At 37.3% G+C, this 19338-nt stretch overlaps 1 protein-coding gene across 1 annotated transcript in view; it reads left to right on the top strand.

The window, feature by feature from the left end:
* Window positions 1-19338, top strand: part of LRCH1 (leucine rich repeats and calponin homology domain containing 1) — a 170937-nt gene that overhangs the window by 72959 nt on the left and 78640 nt on the right. Inside the window, exon 2 of the mRNA XM_006209444.4 lies at window positions 10836-10980. Within this exon, the coding sequence (XP_006209506.3) occupies window positions 10836-10980 (145 nt within the window). The remainder of the gene's footprint in view (window positions 1-10835; window positions 10981-19338) is intronic.

Below are 19338 nucleotides of genomic sequence, written 5' to 3'. Positions count from 1 at the left end.
TTTTTTTCTTGCTAGAAATACTGTATTTGGAACCCAGCATTAGCTAACGTAATGATAGAGACTATTCTTAGCGACCTTTGCTCTGTGCCGGGCACTGCTCCGAGGGCTTTATATGTATCATCTCATTTAATCCTTCCAGTAATTCAGTGGGGCCATTACTGTTACTATCCTCATATTGCAAGTGAAGAAACTGAAGCACAGAGAGGTTAAGTCATTATTTCCAAGTCCACACACTAAATGGTGGGGTCAGAATTTGAACTCAAGTTGTCTGATCTCAGAACCTGCTTTCCTTCCATATTCATTCAAGTCATTAAATAAATATTTATTAAGCTCTTACTGTATACCAGGGAGCAATGCAAAGATTCGAGCCTCATGGCATGTGCATTCTAGCAGGTGGAGAGAGAAAATTAACAACCGAAATGATTAAGTAAATTGTATGCTGTGTTAGGTTATCCAAGTGCTAAGACAGAAAGAAAATGAAGAACAGAGCCCTTCGAAGGGGGTTGGAGGGACATGTTGAGGTTTTAGGTAGGTGATCAGGGAAGACTTCATGGTTCATACTGAAGAATTGTTTAACAAATTTGACCGTTTGACAAGTTTTTGTTGTTGTAGATCTCTTAGAGACATAGCCTGAGATCTTGACTGACTCATTGAAAACTTTTAAGAATCTGCTTATGTTCTGCTCATTTAACCCTGTAAGTGTCTTGTGGTTTTGTCTCCAGAATCAAGGATGAATCAGCCCATGGGCTCCGCTTCACTGCCCGGAGCAGCACTCCCTTACTCCAGAGCCTTTCCAAATGTGGAGGTGTCCTGGGAGTGCCCCGTGGGTGCTGAATCCTGTGGCTGGGTTGGGTGTCTGTGCTGAAAGAGAAGGGGGGCGTGAGGGGCCGTCAGACATGGGGGACATTGGGGAGCAGCCCCTATAGAAAGATAAGGGTGAGATTCTTCTGGAGAGATCCTTGCCGACGTAAGTGAAGAAGGATTGTCCAGACAGGGCAGGTGGCCCCAGACCACCCTTGCACTCAGGGATTCTCTCTGAACAGCAGATCTGGGGGTGGAGCAAGCCAGAGGGTGGAGATGGCCTGGCACCAATGATCCCTCTTCAGTTCTATGAAGAGAGCGGGTCCCATACTCTTGTCTGTGGGTCAGGGGTTTAGATTTATAGGTGAAGGACACACATTTCATCCAGTAATTGAGACATCACGATTAGTGCTTATATTCTAAAATTAAACTTCCATAACAACATGCTTATCCTTCAGCTCAAAAAATGGACCATTCTTTCTGGAACAGAGCATGATCAGACTCCCAACAGGCCTTTTCTTCTGACCAGAAAGCAAGACGTTGCAGGCAGGTTCCCAGCTGTCCTGCTCCGCGGCTGCGGTGGCTGATAACTCAGGATGTTGCTGCTGGGGGTGGGAGCCGGGTCCAGCTCCTCCTGAGGCACCACTTTCCTTTTTTATACAAAAACAACATTGTGCCTCCGAGGGTGCTGACTGCACACCAGATTCCATGGACTGTTTTTCTACCCTCCTCTGCTTATTTTTATTCATTTGGCTACTTTATTTTAGGGCTTTTCAAAGCTTGTTTTGGCCCGGGCGAAACTTATTGTTTTATTTCTGGCTGCTCTGCTCTCATGCAGACGCTTCAATTAAGAAGCGGACGCGGGGAGGACGTGGTTCTGGAGTTCCGGTTTGCTGGCCCGTGTTTGCCCAGAGCCGTGGTGGACCCGCTCCCCAGGGCTGGCCTCGGCCCCGGGCGGGTGTCCAGCAAGGAAGGACCGTGTCCAGCTCAGGGTCGGCAGCGAGGCACCGATGACACAAGCTAGCCTTCCCGGAGGAAATATTAGGACCTGGTTGATGATCACTTACTTTTAGTACAGAGCTACCTTATGGGAGTGTCAATGCCTCCTGACCAGGCATCGGGAATGATGTGTTAATTTGCTTGCTTGCTTGCTTGCTTTCAACTGAAGCATGATTGATTTATAAGGTTAAGCTACTTTCTGATGTACAGCATAGTGATTCAGTCATAATGCACATATGTATACATATCCTTTTTCATTATAGGTTATTACAAGATAATGAATATAGTTCCCTGTGCTATATAGTGGGACCTTGTTGTTTATCTACTTTATATATAGTAGTTTATATCTGCTAATTCCAAACTTCTAATTTATCCTTCCACCTCCCTTCCCGCTTGGTAACCATAAGTTTGTTTTCTGTCTGTGAGACTGTTTCTGTTTTGTAAATAGTTCATTTGCATCCTTTTTTTAGATTTCACTTGAAAGTGATATCATATATTTGTTTTTCTCTGTATGATTGACTTCACTGAGTACAGTAATCTCTAGGTCCCTCCACGTTGCTGCAAATGGTATTATTTCATTCTTTTTTAATGGCTGAGTAGTTCTCCACTATATATATGCCACATCTTCGTCCAGTCATCTGTTGATGGACATTTAGGTTGCTTCCATGTCTTGGCTATTGTCAGTAGTGCTGCTATGAACATTATTGTGTGTGTATCTTTTCAAATGGGGAGTTTTTTCCGGATATATGACCAGGAGTAGGATTGCTGGATCATATGATGGTTCTATTTTTAGTTTTTCAAGGAATCTCCGTACTGTTTTCCATAGTGGCTGTGCCAAATTATATTCCCCCTGACAGTGTAGGAGGGTTTCCCTTTTTCCACATCCTCTCCAGCATTTATCTTTTTTTTTTTTTTTTTGAATAAGAGTTACCCACGTGAACAACTGATCTTCCCTAATTGCAGTCCTATGAGGCTGAATCAGCAAAGGGTCAGAACAGGGCTTTCTGAACAGTAAGGTGTCATAACTACTGGTTTAGTTCTTGCCTCTGCTGCTTACTAGCTCCATGTCCTCAGGCAAGTTACCTAACCTCTCTGGGCCTCCGTGTCCACACGTAACGGGGAATTATAACAGTACCTGCCTCACTAGGTTATGGTGAAGATTCAGTAAGGAAAAAAACCCTAATTTTCTACGATCATAACCAACCGATAGTATGTAAAACTCCCTTGCAGATGGGGTTTTATTGCTCTGATTAAAACTACTTGAGTTGGAATTTGGAGTAGGAATCCAATCAAGCAGTGGTTAACTCTGGATTGGCGCAGGATTTCTTTCCCAACTTGATGTCCAAACCAGACACCTCCTGGGCCCAGCCACCAGCCCCTTGGAGAACACCACCTGTTGGTGGGTCTGGGTTTCGGCAGGAAGCTGAGAGGGCACCTGCATTTCCCCTGGAATAGTGGGAATCACCTAGACATCCAGGGGATCCTCACACTCGAGTCATACTCCAAAACTTCCGGCCGTGGACGCGAGGCTTCAGGATTTTTTAAAGCTGTGCAAGTGATTCCAGCATACCAGTGAGGTTGAGAAATGCTGGACAGATATTTTATTTAGGAAGAGAGCTCGTAAGTGGATTCATTCATACCTCTGTGTATTTATAACAGAATTGGTGTAGTAAACAAAAATGAACACAACTTCTGCACCTCTGTTTATCTCTAGTTTAAAAGCTTACTTATCTTTCCATCTCTTAGAACCTACTGAGCTTTTCACAACTCCTGACCCATTTACCCAAACTAGTTTGGGTTGTATTTCAAAATAAAGGTACAAATTACCTTAACATTTGCCTGTTATCTGTGGGCTCTTATTCCTTCTGTCTTTCCTGAGTTGGAGAACCTCCACTGCTCCCACCTTGGTCTGTCGATAATCATTACTGGGACAGCCAACCTCTGTCTGCCTCTGGCACATGGATCTGCCCTTGCAAAGGCCCAGGTAGGACACTCACATCTGTGTGGGCACCGTGACTGACCGTCCACTCCTGTCTGTAATTACAACCAAGTCCTAGGTTCCTTCTCTTTCTTCCCCTTTCTTTTCTTCCTCTTCTCCTTCATCTTCTTCCTCTTCTTCCCCTTCCTCTTCCTCTTCTTCCCCTTCCTCTTCTTCTTCTTCCTCCCCTTCTTCTTCTCCTTCCCCTTCCTCCTCCTCCTTTTTTTTGTGTTGTGTGTGCATTTTAAAGAAAGAACAGACGTCATTGTGTTTCTTGGCTCTCAGCTAATAGGAAAAATTGTCATCCACCCCCACCCCTCTCCTGGGCTGTTTATAATCGGATTATCCGGTCTGGATTATCGAAGTCAAAACATCTTAATCCAGACTGACTTCCCCAGACTTTCTGGGCATCTTTCCCATGGTGGGTTACTTGATGCCTAAGGGTACACGGTGATTTCTGCATGAGCCTAAGTAAATCATAGGAAAGTGAATATGCCCCTTTTTTGCACCCTTTTTCTCTCTTCTAGTAATAAGCTTAATTGAGCATTAAATGATATTCAGACCCAAGTAGGAAAAGTAAGTCATGTATTTGAAAACTCATTCTAAACTTTTCAGTGAAACAGAGTGCTTATGTAAGATAAGGGTAGTGAGTTTAAGCCGGAGTTTCTATTTACCAAGTTTCCCGTAGCCACTTCCATAATTTAGCCCATCAGGTGATACTGTTTTCCGTGCTTCTGTTTTGAACACAGTGTTTATAACTTTCTTACCCTCTGGGTCTATACACAGAACATGTTGGCTTTATTTGGATTGCATTTTGGATGAGTAAAAATGCAGTGAAGATTTAATTGCCACACCTTCCTAACCGTCTAGCTGCGGGACACCTTATGGTCTTGCTGGCTGTTACTCCGTGGAGAGAGAGTGGTCTCGTGTGGGGAACTCAGGCCTTGCAGTTAGACATCCTTAGGTGTGAGTATAATTACTTATTTCTGTGGCTTTGGGCAAGCCGCAAAGGCTTTCTGAGCCTAGTCTCTCATCTTTAGGTTGGTGGTGTCACTGCTCCTTGGGGTGGATTAAATGAGGTACTAGATTCAAAGCTGCAGATACAGTGTCTGGCTGGATGGAAATGCTCAAAAGATGGTCACATTTACCCAACTGGATTTTCGCTCTTTCTTTGTACCTTTTCTTTTTTTTTTTAAAGCACAGTTAGATCATCTTACCTCATGGTTCAGTTCTGCATTGGCCTCCTCTCATCTTTCAAATGATAAACTTTTAAAAAGTAGCCCTCTATATTTTTCACTTCTGCAGAAACCATGTTCTTAGTAAATGTTGATGAATACATCAGTGATTCATCATCTGGGTAACGAACCTAAACAAATACGAAAGGAAGGCTTGTGTTTTCTGTCTCAAAGCTCTGTTTTAATTTGAACGATGCTGATCTAAACAGCAGTTTCTGTACAGGCACTGGAATTATCTAAGCTGTGTGTAGGTTTTGTAATTTCTTCCCTTTTAACGTAGAAGCTGTGACACAAACCCAGGATGACAGGGACACATCTTGCATAGGTAAATTCTCACTAGCTCAGTGGACACGGAGGTCTGTTCATTTGGCCAGCAGTGTAGGCGCGGGCATGGCACCGTTAACACCCTGTAACTTTATTTATAATGGATAGCCTGAGTCCTTTCGAGAAAAGGATTCCTGAAAAAAAATACATCCAGAACAAAATAGCATAATTAAAAACAAGGATTAAGAGGGTCCTGTCGGCCAGATCCTGGACAGCTTCTTGGTTTTGAAGGTGAGGTTCCTAGTGAAGCTCTCAGAGACCTTAAGAGAAGTTTACTGCAATGTGAATAATTTTAAAAAGAAGTAGAAGAAAAAACAAGGATTAATGAGGAGAGATGGGGTATAATTTAAAATTAGGAGAAAGTTGGGTTTTACCAGGTGTGCTTCGTTTTCCTCTCCCCGGTAGGACTAACCCCATCTCTTGAGAAGCTCTGACCAGCCTTTAGTCCAGCTCCTGCTTCTGGAGGCAAGTTAGACGGCCATGGAGAAGATTAGGGGGAGAGGAAGTGCTGGGTTCCCCTCATATCTGGAGATTGTGGAGGAAACTATGAGAAGGGAGAGCAAATAAAATCTATATTGTAAGTAGTCATAAACTATCAGAGTCATACACTTAATTAGAACATCATTGTAGCATTTTTTAAGCAAACTGTTAATAATGGTGCTGTTTAGCCCAGAGTTATTAGCTTAAGTTATAAGCTATTTATAATTTCTTTCTCCTGCCGTTACATTTCACCCAAGTTTGAAAACAGTACTTTTAAAATTCAGATTATGTGAGAGAACATAGATTCCAAAATGGAATGACGAACTCATTAGAAGGGTGTACCAATATTTATAATGTGTGGGTTTGTATTATATACAACTTTTAAACTTTTTATGATATTTAACTGCTGCCATTGATAATTATGATGAAACAAAATCACTTGGATTCTGAATACTTTTGACAGAAAGTACTTGAATTCTGAATACTTTTTACTTATTCACAGAAATCTTGGTTCTGAAAAGAATATTAAAATATATCCAGATGGAAGTACTCTATTCAGAAACAGAGACCTAGAAAATTGAGTAACTTTCTCAGTTATCTCTGATGGTTGTAGATTTAGAACTAGCCTTCTGCTCTCAGGCTGGAGTGGTTTCTATTACTAATTTGATACCCTGCTATCTTTTAAAAGGTTTGTAGTTATATGACAGTATTTCTACCAAAAAAGAAAACATCTTGTTTGTTTTTTTTTTAAAACATCAGTGACACTGACACTAATAAAATACTTTATTACATAACATAGTTACTGAAACATCCAACTTGAGAATATAGTTCTAGCAATTCTCAGGAAAGATAAAGTTTTACATGTAAACTGGAACCTGAGTGAATTTTCTTTGAGTTGAGCGTGAAAAAAACCCAACATATTTAAGGTTTGTGGGCAGATTTGCAGCTTTATGGCACATGAAGATTGCCATGTGTAGTAGTTTCAGGAAGAAAGAATGCAAGAGAATTCTAAAATTTTTTCCATTTAGGTTCTAAACGTTCATGAAACAAAGTTTGCCTTAGTATTTCCCTTAATTTAATACGTAGGACTTCATAGTTTGCTCTAATCTCTTAACTCTCTTTTCCCATGAAACAAAATTCTTTGCGTACAGAAAGAAGAGAAATGCTGGTGGGAGGTTGTCTAAAAAAAAGATGTGTGTGTGTTATGTATATACACAGGCTTTTGTATATGTTATGTATAAAATGTAAATATAAAGCACATTGTACCTAATCTATCTCTGTATACAAAATCAAATAAGCCATACATTCAAATTTCTAAAGGTACAAAAGGTTGCACACTGGGAGAATCACCCTCCCACTTCTGCCGCTCAGCAAGAAATAACTCTCTCAAGGAACAATTGCTTTTCCCAGTTTCCTGTGTAGCCTTCCAGAGATAATCTATTTATATTTAAACAAGTATGTAAATATTTGTTAAAAAATACTATATACACTGTTCTGGCTTTTTAAAAAATTACAGTGTATCTTGGAAATTGCTCCGTATCAGCACATACAGAGCTACTTCATTACTTTTAATAACTGCATGGTACAAGTATTCCATTATGAAATTTAACGCTTAATGGCATGTCATTAATATTATATTAATATTTATTGATTTAATTTTATTATTTATATTTGTTAATAGCATATAAATATTTAACCAGACCTTAACTGAGATTTGAGTTGCTTTCTGTGTTTTGCTATTTCAAACCATGCCAAAACATAATGTCATTTGCATATATATGAGTTCGTCTGGAGATGAGAAAGATTGCTCGTTTGAAGTGCATGTACATTTGTAATCTTGGTAGATTTTGTTAAAATATTCTTCATTTATATCACTGTGTCCCTGGCATTACAAGGTGTTTATCAACCTGTTTGGTATTTACCGATATTGTCCCATGTAGTTGTAACTTGCATTGCTCTAATTTGAGTGAGGTTGATCATTTTTTCATATACTTAAGAGCCATTCGTTATTTCCTTTTCTGTGAGCCGTTTCCTCCTCCCTCCCTCCCTCCTCCTCCCTCCTCTCTCCCTTCTTTCTCCCCTCCCTCCATTCCCCCCTCCCTCCGTTCCTTCTTATCTCTCCCTTTTTCTTTCTTCCTTTCTTCCTCAATTTTCAGTTTTATTATTGACTGTAGAAACTCTTTATATGTACAAGAAATTAGCCTATTAGATTTATGAATTGTGGGATTTCCTACCCCTCCCCCAATTCCCTGATTGTCTTTTATGTTTTGGGTGGCATTTTTGTTTGTTTTAATATGCCACAAGTTTTGTTTTTAATGTGTCACATTTATTCATCTTGCTTTACCCTATTCATAGGAAAGCCTTCCCCATTCTGAGATCATAAATACGAATTTCCCCATGTTGTCCTGCTGTTACCACTTTACTTTTTACAATTAATCATTTGATTCATCTAGAATTTATTGAGATAAAACGTATAACATAGGAAGTCATCCTTTTTTGTTTGTTTCTTTCAGATGGCTGTCAATTTTCCCAAACTGTTTATTGATCTTACATCTTTTCCCTGTGGATTAAAATGCCATCTTTGTTGCATATTTGACGTGTATATACCCGTGACCTATTTCCCATGCCTGTAATTTATTCCATTGACCTCACTGCTTTGTGATGTGTTTTTAAAGTCTAGGAGAGCTGGTTTCCCTCATAGCTCCTCTTTTTGAGAGATTCCTCATTGTTTTTTGCATGATTGTTTTACCATCTGAACTTCAGAATCAACCATTGTAATAACCTCAGTAAACCTGGAAAAATATCCTAGAAATAATTTTTAATTGGGAATGCATTCAATTACATAGCTATAGCTTAGAGAGAATTGACATCTTTTTGGTATTGTCTTCTTATTTAAAACCATGGGATTTCTTTTCAAATGTTTTAACTTTTCTTTTGTGTTGCTTAGCATTTTAAAGTTCTCGTCATATAAACTTTGCAAATTTCTTAATATTTTCTAGGTGTTTTACTCTTTTATTATCATAAATTAAATCTTTCCTATTGTATCATTTTGCTAATTTGTGCATGTGCATATGTGTGTGTGTGTGTGTGTGTGTGTGTATGTGTGTGTGTGTGAAGGCTGTTGTTTATTAATTATCTACCCAGTGCCATTTTACATTTGTAATAGTTTTTCTGTTGATAGTTTTGGGTTTCCCAGGAAAGCAATTGTATTATCTTAGAATAATGATAATTCTATCTTTCCCTTTCCAATTTTGGTTCTGTCACTTTTTCATCCCAGGTCATTGGCTAGGACCTCTTGAACAATAATAAATAGTAATAGTAATAGTGATAGCGGTATCTTGACTTTAGTGGTAACATTTCTAGTTGTTCATGATTTAGCAGTAAATAAAAGCGTTCCCTCTCATATGCCTGCACACGCATGTGTGTATGTAATTATGTAAGGAAATATCTAACTATGCTCCTTTTCTTAAGCAATTATATTAAGAATGAATCTAAACGTTCTAAAACTGATTTATGGTGACTAAGGCACCACTTGGTAGAGTTACTAGAGACCACTGAGATGTACTTGGAATAGGTCGATTTTACAATGATTTTATGATAGTTACCTCAGTAAAGTTGTTTTAAAAAAGAATAAATGCCGTATTTTATCAAATACTATTAAAGTATCTATAGAGATGATCATATAATTCACTTTTAACTTTTTATGTGATGAATTGTTTAAATAAGTAAAAAATCCTTATATTCCTAGAATAAATGCTACTCAGTCATAGTATGTTAATCTTTTTATGTAGTGCTTAATTCTGTTTGCTTATTTTTAATTTAGGATTCAGATCAATATTTAGAAAGGAGATTCATATATAATTTCTCTTGTGTGTACTTTCTTTGTTGGGTGATAGTATCAATATTACAGTTTGCTGTTCAAATAAGAATTTGGAAATTTCCCTTCCTTTCATATGGCTTGAAATGGTTTAAATAGTATCAGAATTGTCTCTGAAAAGTTTCCTAGAACTCCCCCTCTGAAGCCATCTAGACCTGTTTATGTTTATTTATGTATTTATCTTTTGGAAGGTCAGTCAGGAAGGTAGCTTTTGACTTGTGTTTCATTATAGTATTGACCCATTTTAAGTCACCCCACCCCATCTGATGTAATTCCTTAAGTATATCCGAAATATGATTTACTGAACATCTTCTATTCATACTGATTGAGTCCCTTCTAATTAAGAGTAAGGCAATGTTATTGTCGATTTACTGGTTTCAAGAGTGGCGGCTCTGTTTTACATTCAGTTTTTTGTGCTATTTCACAGTCATGTCTACCATTCCCAGATTTGGACACTAAGGACTATTCTGTATGTTTATTGTTGAGTTGGTGGTATTGCAGACTGTACTGTATTCTTATATTTCTCTATAGACTAGCATTACTGTCTTTGATACACTTGGCCAAGAGAGCCATTTTTACCGCAGGTCATGCAGCAGACACACTGTCCATCCTTAACAGACACAACTGACTTACCTCTTTCTTGTACTTTGTAGGTACTTAGAGGTTCTAGTGAGTGAAGTACCTGTTGTAGTATCTACTATGTGTTTGTTTGCAAAGGATGTAAAAGACATGTTCTGAGGGACAATATATGTTATGAATGCAAAATGGAGTTAAATTAAATATTATGGTAAATATGTGTATTCAGATATATTAAAGGATTCAATTTTACATCTGTCTAGGAGGGGAAATAATTTCCAGATAAATATTGATTCAGTTGCCCTTATATCTGTCCTGAATTTGTAAATTAATATAGAGATTACTTCAGCAGTATTTTTGCTTTTCTATATGAATTGGGCTTCTATGCTAGGAAATTGTAACACCACAGTAACAGTGGTGCAAAAAATGGTAATATTGATCTAAATTTAGGTCACAGTGTTTATTTTTAAATGGTTAAGGAAAAAGATTGATATTGATAGTTGATAAGATAGTATTGGATTATATTGAAGATTTGTTGACAGTATATTCTTTCCTTTTCTCATAGATTTATCTAAAAACCGACTGGTTGAAGTTCCAATGGAATTGTGCCATTTTGTATCACTGGAAATTCTTAATCTGTATCATAATTGTATCAGAGTCATTCCAGAAGCCATCATTAATCTGCAGATGCTGACTTACTTAAATTTAAGGTAAGTTGACTATAAAGGTTGTATCAATGAAAAAAAAATTTTTGCTCTCATTTCTATCAGTTTTTTTTTCTCTGCAATTCCTGATCACCCTTTGAAGTAAATCACAAGAAGATTATTTAAGAAATATCTTTTATAGTACATTTGTAGTGCCATTAATATTGTTTTTGATGCTAGACTTCTCTGAATGTCAGTATGACAAGATGTTTTGATTTTTTAAAATAATGTATACAACATAGTTTATCCTTCTTGTCTATTTGGTACTTGGAAGGTTGTTTGTATATTGTCTTCAGATATTGATGCAGATTTTGGAGGTGGAAAGCTAAAGGAAGTGAAAAAGAATTGGAGGCTGGGACAAATTAGGGCCTTGCTAGTCTTTGGGGGTTATTGGTACCATTGGATTTACTACCCAGCCCTGACTGAGCCTGTTCACTTCAGACCACCGGAGAAAGTTAAGGAGGAGCATTGAGCTACTCCAGCAGCGTGTAAAGTTTATGTTTTTAGCCCATTAAATTAGGTCATTGTTTGCTGAGGACAGGTCAGTGGTCTGTATTGACTCTCTGATTAAGCACAACACAGTGTAACATATTAATGCCCCTGAGTAGTTCTGAAGTTAAGAAGAACAGCTATTTTAAGGCCTAGGTTTTAGACTTTGCTGCTGTGACTGTCAACTGCTCTGGCCAGATTTTGACTCCTTGACTCATATTCTGGGATGGCAGGAGAGAGGGGGAGCTATTTTATCAAATCTATCTGTACTATAAAAACAGAGTTGCAAAGTTCAAGCCCGAGTGTAGCCTTCACTTTTGTCAGTTGCATTATCTTAGTGTGCAAAGATACCTAATTAGCAAGGCTTGTGCTGTGTAACAAATATGCCAGAGTTCAAAGTGCAAGATTCAACTCTAGTATGTTTCAGATTCCACATATTAGTGATACCTTACAGTATTTGAAAAGACATATTCTAGACAGAAGCATATAATATAATTAAATCAAGACATTATCACTAATTCAGATGTGTTGGGGAAGTCTGTATGCATTTCCACAAATTAAAGAAGTACTGCAAATTATTTTTGAGCACAGACTTAAGGTAGACTGTGTCCAATATAGCGCGTTTTGAAACAACTTTAACAAATAGGCAAATTTGTCAGTTCTTATAAATAAATACCTGAAAACACTACCTTTTCAGTAGTACTTAGGATTTTTCCTCTTATTTCTACTAACTAGGAAGAAAGAGTTGTTTGATAAAATAGTGCAGAGAAGTTGCTCTTCTGGTTCCACAGATTTTGTTTCTGTACTTAAAATTACCCACTGTCTTCCTGTGTTTTTATTTTTTTCCCCTCTATTTTAATGAGTTGCATGTGTAAATTACTAGTGTTCCAAAATAAGAGAGGTATCATATGAAGCGACTTTGAATTATTGGGAAACATTCAAAATTGATCACACCCTCTGGGACATCTTGCGTATTCCAGCCGAGTAAACAGTCGTAAATATTTGATGGTGGTGGTGATAATGACGACAGTGGAGGTGATGGTGGTATTGGTGGTGGTGTGTCCCTGCCTACCCAGCTAGTTGGCTGACAGGATCTCTCAGTGACATTATCTTTAAATGTCAAATGACTGCCTGGTACCAACAATCCAGTTCCTGTCTTATAACAGAGATGAGTTTAATTAGCACATGGAAAGAAAACCTTCACTGTGAAACGCAGTGCAAAACACTTCAGTGTTTTCTAGATCTTCTCTTGTGATAGAAATGTCAAATTTGTGGAAAACATTAATTTATTGCTGTTTATGTAGCTGGTGTTTGAAGGGTCTGGGCCTTTAATCTTCGCCTCTTGGTGTTCACAACAAAAGGTTATGTTGGCTTAGTGTATGTGCCACTGTGTTTCTTCCTGTTAGAAAGTGTCTTAATCCAAGAAATGTGTCCAAGAACAATAAAAATGATTAAGTAAGACTCGTCCCTATATAGGAACAAACACTTTGAACCTGGGCTGCACAGGAGAGCCTCACAAAGTTTAAAATCTATTTTAAGTCATTGGAGAGGTTGTTTTTGATGAGACTTGTAAAGAAAATATACCCTCGAAAAACAGAATAACCCAGAGCAGGGAAGCTTTTGGTAACACAGAGGGTGTCGTGAAACTGAGAATGGGGGAGCTTAGCTTAAGAGTTTCACCTCAGAAAGATTCAGGAATAGAAGCTGCCAAAAAATGCAAGCTCTTTACAGCATTTGATCATATTGCTTCCAGAACTCTTGGTGAATGGTTTTACTTTCTCGGGGTGAGATGCGTGCAGCTGGAGCTGGCTTATCCATCAGAAGCCCCTTCCCCTCCCAGTCCCCTGGGAGTGGATTGTGAGACATCGCCTGTAAAGAAGGGAGCAGCCTCTTGAGCAAAATGTTATCACACCATAAAAGGAATCTGTTTGGGCTGCTTTTTCTGAAGCCTGGCATCCTTTTTGGCTGCTGAACAATGTGCAGAAAGAGCCAACTTCCTGATGGCCGTATAACCTGTATCCCCGCATTCCTTTGGGGGCTCGTCTGGAGGAATAATCCGTAATCCTCAGTGTGTAGCTCTCTATGTGAGGGACATGGGAGAAGCATCCTACACGTTAGGAGTGCCTTAGAAAGCACAGATTTTATGTTTTTTGTTATGAACAAAAAACTCAGTTTTATTGTTCTTAAGAATTTTGATTTTGTTCCTAACAAATACACCTCCTCCTTGCACTGACATTCTGAAGAAAGTCTCATTTGTAGGATAGTGTTTTTTCTTTTTATAAATGGAAAAAATGGATGATGTCTTCTTAAACTGGAAAAGGGGAGGAGTTTTGCTCAGTTAAACTTGTATTCCCTCTTTCTTTTATGAAGATCTTATCTGAATCAAAGTGAAAACAGGAATATTTTAGTATGTGTATTTTGGAACTGGCCTCTGGTAACTAAAACTAGGTTGTGTTTTGTGAAAAGACAGATCAGCAGAAAGACACGAAAACACAGTGAACCATGTTGAGATTTGGAAGTATTGTCTTAAATCTTAGAAGTATTTTTTGCAGAATGCCAGAGTTGGAAGTGGCCAGCAGAGCTGTCCACTGCAGGAGCTGCAGCTTGTGGTTTAAGCCTTGCCTTTTCTAAGGTGCTCACTGGGCATTTGTTTTTAAGGTGGAACCTTTAGTCAACAGTCCCTAAACTTTTAGTATATTTATAAATTATTGTGCCTGTAAAGTTATTGGCATTGGTAGTTGACAGGTTTTATTAAATTGCTAACTAAATGTGAATGAGTTCGTAATACGTATTTCGTATCAGATTCCATTCCTTTTAGTATAGCCCATACTTGGCAAGACTTCCAAAAGGGGTTTTTCCATTATACACATCACTCGATCACAGACGTTGCTTTAGACCAGTGTTTGTATTGAAAAAAGAGAACAGAGAGATACAAAAGGGACATTATGGCTTTGATGGCCGGACTGCTGTCAGAATGTGTTGGTTTTGTTTTCAATTCTGCTTTTGATCTTAGTAAGTTTTTAAGATCTTCGTGCTGCAGATTTGCTTCCTGAAAACAAGGTGCATACCCACTCCCGATTCATTGTATGGATTTTTGTTTACGGTAATTCTCAAAGCTTTTTCTGCAAGCCCAGAATGAGCGAGCTGCACATAACATTTATTTTTCTCACAAGACAGACCAAAGCCCTTGAAACATTGCCATTTCATCAATAATCAACTTAGATGGCCTCCAAGAACATGACAGTTTACCAAGTCTGATAACAAGTAATGTAGATGAGAAGAGGAAAAGATAGAAAGACAATATAAACACATGAAAGAAGGTGTGGAAGTTTGGAATAACCTTCACCATTGTCATCATTATCATCATCATCGCTTCTTAATAGATAAATAGGATTTAGCTGGTACACCATCATACTTGAGCCCTTCAACCACCTTTTACTTTATTTATTTAGTTTTTGAAGTTTTTTTTTTTTTGATGGAGGTACTGAGGATTGAACCCAGGACCCTGTGCGTGCTAAGCATGTGCTCTACCACTGAGCTATAGCCCCACCCCTAACCCTTTACTTTAGATGGGAAATAGGGAAGTGGGACACAGTATTTCATAAATAAGAATAGTAGACACTAGTGGAACATATTTCTATGGCATTTTATAGTTTGCTCAAACATCACCATTGTCATTAACACTGTGCTCTGGCTGCATTCCATGCCCCTTAGGACCAGTTTAGAATCATGAACATAATTGTTAGAGAATTTTCCAGGAGGCCAATCTAAATATTTAAATAAGGGGATTAAAAAATTTCTACTGTGTTCATACTTGGTTCCTCTTTTGAATTCCTAACACTACAAATTTGTGCCTTTTTTCTTTTATTCATTTTTTCAGAAGTTTGTCTTTTTTTGTTGTGTATTTTTTTTAAGTCAACTTTTAATTTTAATGACCAACTCTACAGATATTTTCTTTCTCATAAATAACAAGTTTATCATATTTCCTTTGGTCTATTTTCTTATAGGTTAATTCTTTAAATTTTTGGAGTTTGAGGTATTTAATGCATTAGTTTTTAGTTATTTTTCTTTTTTTATAGGAGTATTTAAGGCCATGGGTTTCCTGTACTTAGTACTGTAGCTGATTCCTAAAAGTTTTGATATATAGTATTTTTTTAATTACTCCTAAATCTTTTCTGATTTCCAGTCTTCTTTTTGACCCATGAGCTTTCTATAGAATAAATTTTTATAATTACCTTCTAAAATTGATTTTCAATTTAATTGCCTAGTGTTTGGAGAATTTTTTTATATTGGTTCTTTAGGTTGGTTGATAGTTTGCTTTATAGCCTATGCATAGTTAATTTTACAAATATTCCACATGAACTTGAAAAGAATGTATGCTAAGCATGTACTGGGTTCTAGTGAATCCACTAAGTGTAACTTACTGTTGCTTCTTTTGTTTTTGCATCTCATTTATTTTAGGGTTTTTTTTATTACATGCATTCTTAAGTAGCTCATTCCAGGAGGGTATGTTTGTGGTAAATACAGTCTTTTTCTGAAATGTCTTTCTCTCCTCATTCTTAAAACAAAATTCAATTATTTGTATGAAATTTTCAGTTGTATTAGTATAAAGTTTTAAGTTGATCTGTCTTTTCTATTGTATTTCAGAGATATTATGTTTTCCAGCCTCTGTTTTTCTATAGAGAAATCTTTGCTCGTCTACATCTTTTAGGTTTATAGAAAATCTTCTGTATTTTTCCCTTTGATGACTTCCCATAGCTTCTCTTTATCTTTGGTGTTTTTGCACTGTATGCTATGATATGTATAGGTTTACCTGACTATAAACTTTATTTTGCTTCCTGAGGCCAAAGATTCATGTCTTTTATCAACTCTAGAAAAATGGTTATTATCTTTTAAAATATTGCTGCTTCCTCTGTTTCTCTACTATTTCTCTTCTTTGGCTACTGCCTCTCAGTTATGTTAGACCTCTCATTCTATTTTTCACATTTCTTAGTCTCTCTTTATAGTTCTCATTTCTTTATATTTAGAGTATTTTTCAAGCACGAGTATGCCTTCAACATATTGAAAGTACAGTAATACTTTGAAAGCAGGAAAACAATGGAGCACCACGGGATCCCTTAATTGAAAAGACTCTTAGTGCTTGGAATGTGTAGCACAGGACCTGTACATTTTGAATAAGAAATAATTAAATAAGGCCATTTGCAGCAACATGAATGGAGCTGGAGATTATCATATTAAGTGAAATAAGACAGAGAAAGACAAATATTATATGAAATCACTTCTATGTAGAGTCTAAGAAAAGAATACAAATGAATTTATTTACAAAACAGAGACTCACAGACAGACATAAAAACAAACTTATGGTTACAAAAGGGGAAAGGGATGGGGGACGGATAAATTAGGAGTTTGGGATTAGCTGATATATAAACTACTGTATATAAAATAGCTAAACAGCAAGGTCCTACCATATAGCACAGGGAACTATATTCAGTAGCTTGTAATAACCTGTAATGGAAAAGAATATGAAAAAGAATATATATATATATATATGTCAGAAACTGACACAACATTGTAAATCAGCTGTACTTCAGTTAAAAAAAAAGAACTCTACATTTGACTCATTGGTGAAATTTTATGCACTCTTACCCTTATAATAATATACTTTGTCAGTTAGCTAAAAACAACTTGATACTGAGTTTCTCTGAGTTGTTTATTATAAAACTTGATGAGAACTAGTCTTCTTGCCTCTGACCTATTACACTGAAGTTTGTGAGAAGTTGACTTCCTACTCTTCTCTCCTTTTTTTTGTTGAACTCTGCCTTTTCTATCTTGTCAGCATCCTTCATACTGGGTCCCTGGAATTAGGGCTTGGGGAAGTAGGTTTTGACTGCAGTCTGGAGGCATAATGGCCAACATGGAGCTTCACTTTGTGTCTCTTTGTGTTCTTTGCTTGTTAGGAACAATTACGGTAACTGGACACATAGAAAGTGTTTTTTTTTGTTAATAAGAGTTGCTTTTGAGAAAAGAGATATAGTATTGGTTTTCTCAGTTTGCCGATCCAGATCTAAACATATCACTATATTTTCAAAAGTGATAAAATATATGCGATAGTGGCTAGAAAACTGCAGAATATGATGTTAAAAATATTATCCTGCTTCAGAAAGGAATGCTTATGCTCTGAGAACTCAGGGAGGGGAAACCCTCAATACAATAACGCAGCTGAGAGTTTCAGCGTATGTAATAATCCCAAATAACATTTTTTTTCAGGGAATAGAAACTAAGTCAAGAATAAGTGCATGTTCTGTAGTTCTTTATCTAGAAAGAGTCAAAGGGTTGGATGCTTAGGGGACAAAGGAGTAGTAGTGACAAGAGCAGTTTTTTCTGTACGGCATTTTTTTCATCTCCTGTCATTTCTTGGAACACCTTTGCACTCTGGACCAGATGGACTGTCAGAACAGATGGAATGAGATGGTCTCTTTGAATGGAAAGATCCAAATAACACGAAGATTTGGGTCACTTTGAGAGATGGATCACGTGGAACTCTGTTATCTATTAATCTCAGCTTACCTACTTTATCCTCCTGAAATCACACCGTGTTTTCCTGAAACTCCATTTGGCAACTGGCAAACCATGGCAGAAAGGGATGTGAAAATAATATAAGAAAACTGACCCATTCCACTCAGCGATGAATCCTTCTCTTTATGAATAGAGTCTGATAGATCTGGAGAAAACCTGCCTGCCAAACTCCCTAGGAGAAAAGAAATTATTTCTAATCACAGTGATGCCATTGGATCATTTAGGGTGTAAGAACATCATTTCCTAATGTCGTCTTCTATGGAAAAGCGTTCTGTTAATAGGTATGCTTAAGAGCAAAGTCCATGAATTGTACTATTAGTCTTGTGACTCTCCACACCACACAGAACTCTTCTCCCTTTTTTTTTTTTTGTGAGGTTTACCTATTAACATCTCCTAGAATGTGCTTTTCAAAACACCAGTTTGCCAACACAGATTTACAAAAATGTTTATCGCCTGAGGAATCCTTTAGGAACTGACTTCATGCCTAAAAACGGATGAGGTTAAAAAGCATGTGTTTTCATGATGTCCTATTCAGAGGCCAAATAATCTGTATGGACTGGATGTGTTGAAAGATAAGATGAAATATGAGTGGACAAGAGAAATGCCCAGGAAACACTCAAGCAGAGAGTGCTGCGTTCACAGAGCTGCCATCCAGGCTGATTTATTCTTTATTTAGCACCTTTTAAATCTGTATAAATATTTATATATTTATTTGTTTATTATTATCAATTAAAAGGATGCGGTTTATTTTGAGAAAAAAATTAAGTAGTAAAAAGTACAGATGTATCAATCACTCATTAGTATTCAGATTTAAGATTTTCTCTTCTCCCCAGCTCCTCTATAAGATTGAACTTTTTCTGGAGGGGGAGGCAAGAGGATTTTTTTTTTTTCACAGTTTCTGAGAGCTCTGTGTTATATAATGAGGAAAAGAATGACCTTGACCAAAAATCTAAAGCAGCCGAGTCTTTAAATTAAATTGTCTGTAACTGAAATTTCACTGTGGAAACACCAGAGCCCCTACAGTTAAAACTAATCTCTCTATTTAATGGTAATTCTTAAAAAAAGGAAATACCATGACTCTCATACAAATATACATCTGTCAAAGATTGTATTTAACACATTAATTAATGAAGCAGTAAAATGTTATATCCTGTTTAAAGGAGAATTCACACACACACACAGAGTAGTGGACTTGCTGAAATGAATTTACAAATAGTTGCAAAACTGGTCAGCATCCAGAGGGCAATAATGAATTGCAGCTCCACTGCATATATCACAATTCAAGAATGATTTGCATTA

Source organism: Vicugna pacos, chromosome 14 (genome assembly GCF_048564905.1).
Source record: "Vicugna pacos chromosome 14, VicPac4, whole genome shotgun sequence".
NCBI classification, from domain to species: domain Eukaryota; kingdom Metazoa; phylum Chordata; class Mammalia; order Artiodactyla; family Camelidae; genus Vicugna; species Vicugna pacos.
The sequence above is the reverse complement of the archived record's forward strand: the minus strand, read 5'-3'. Positions and strand labels throughout refer to the sequence as shown.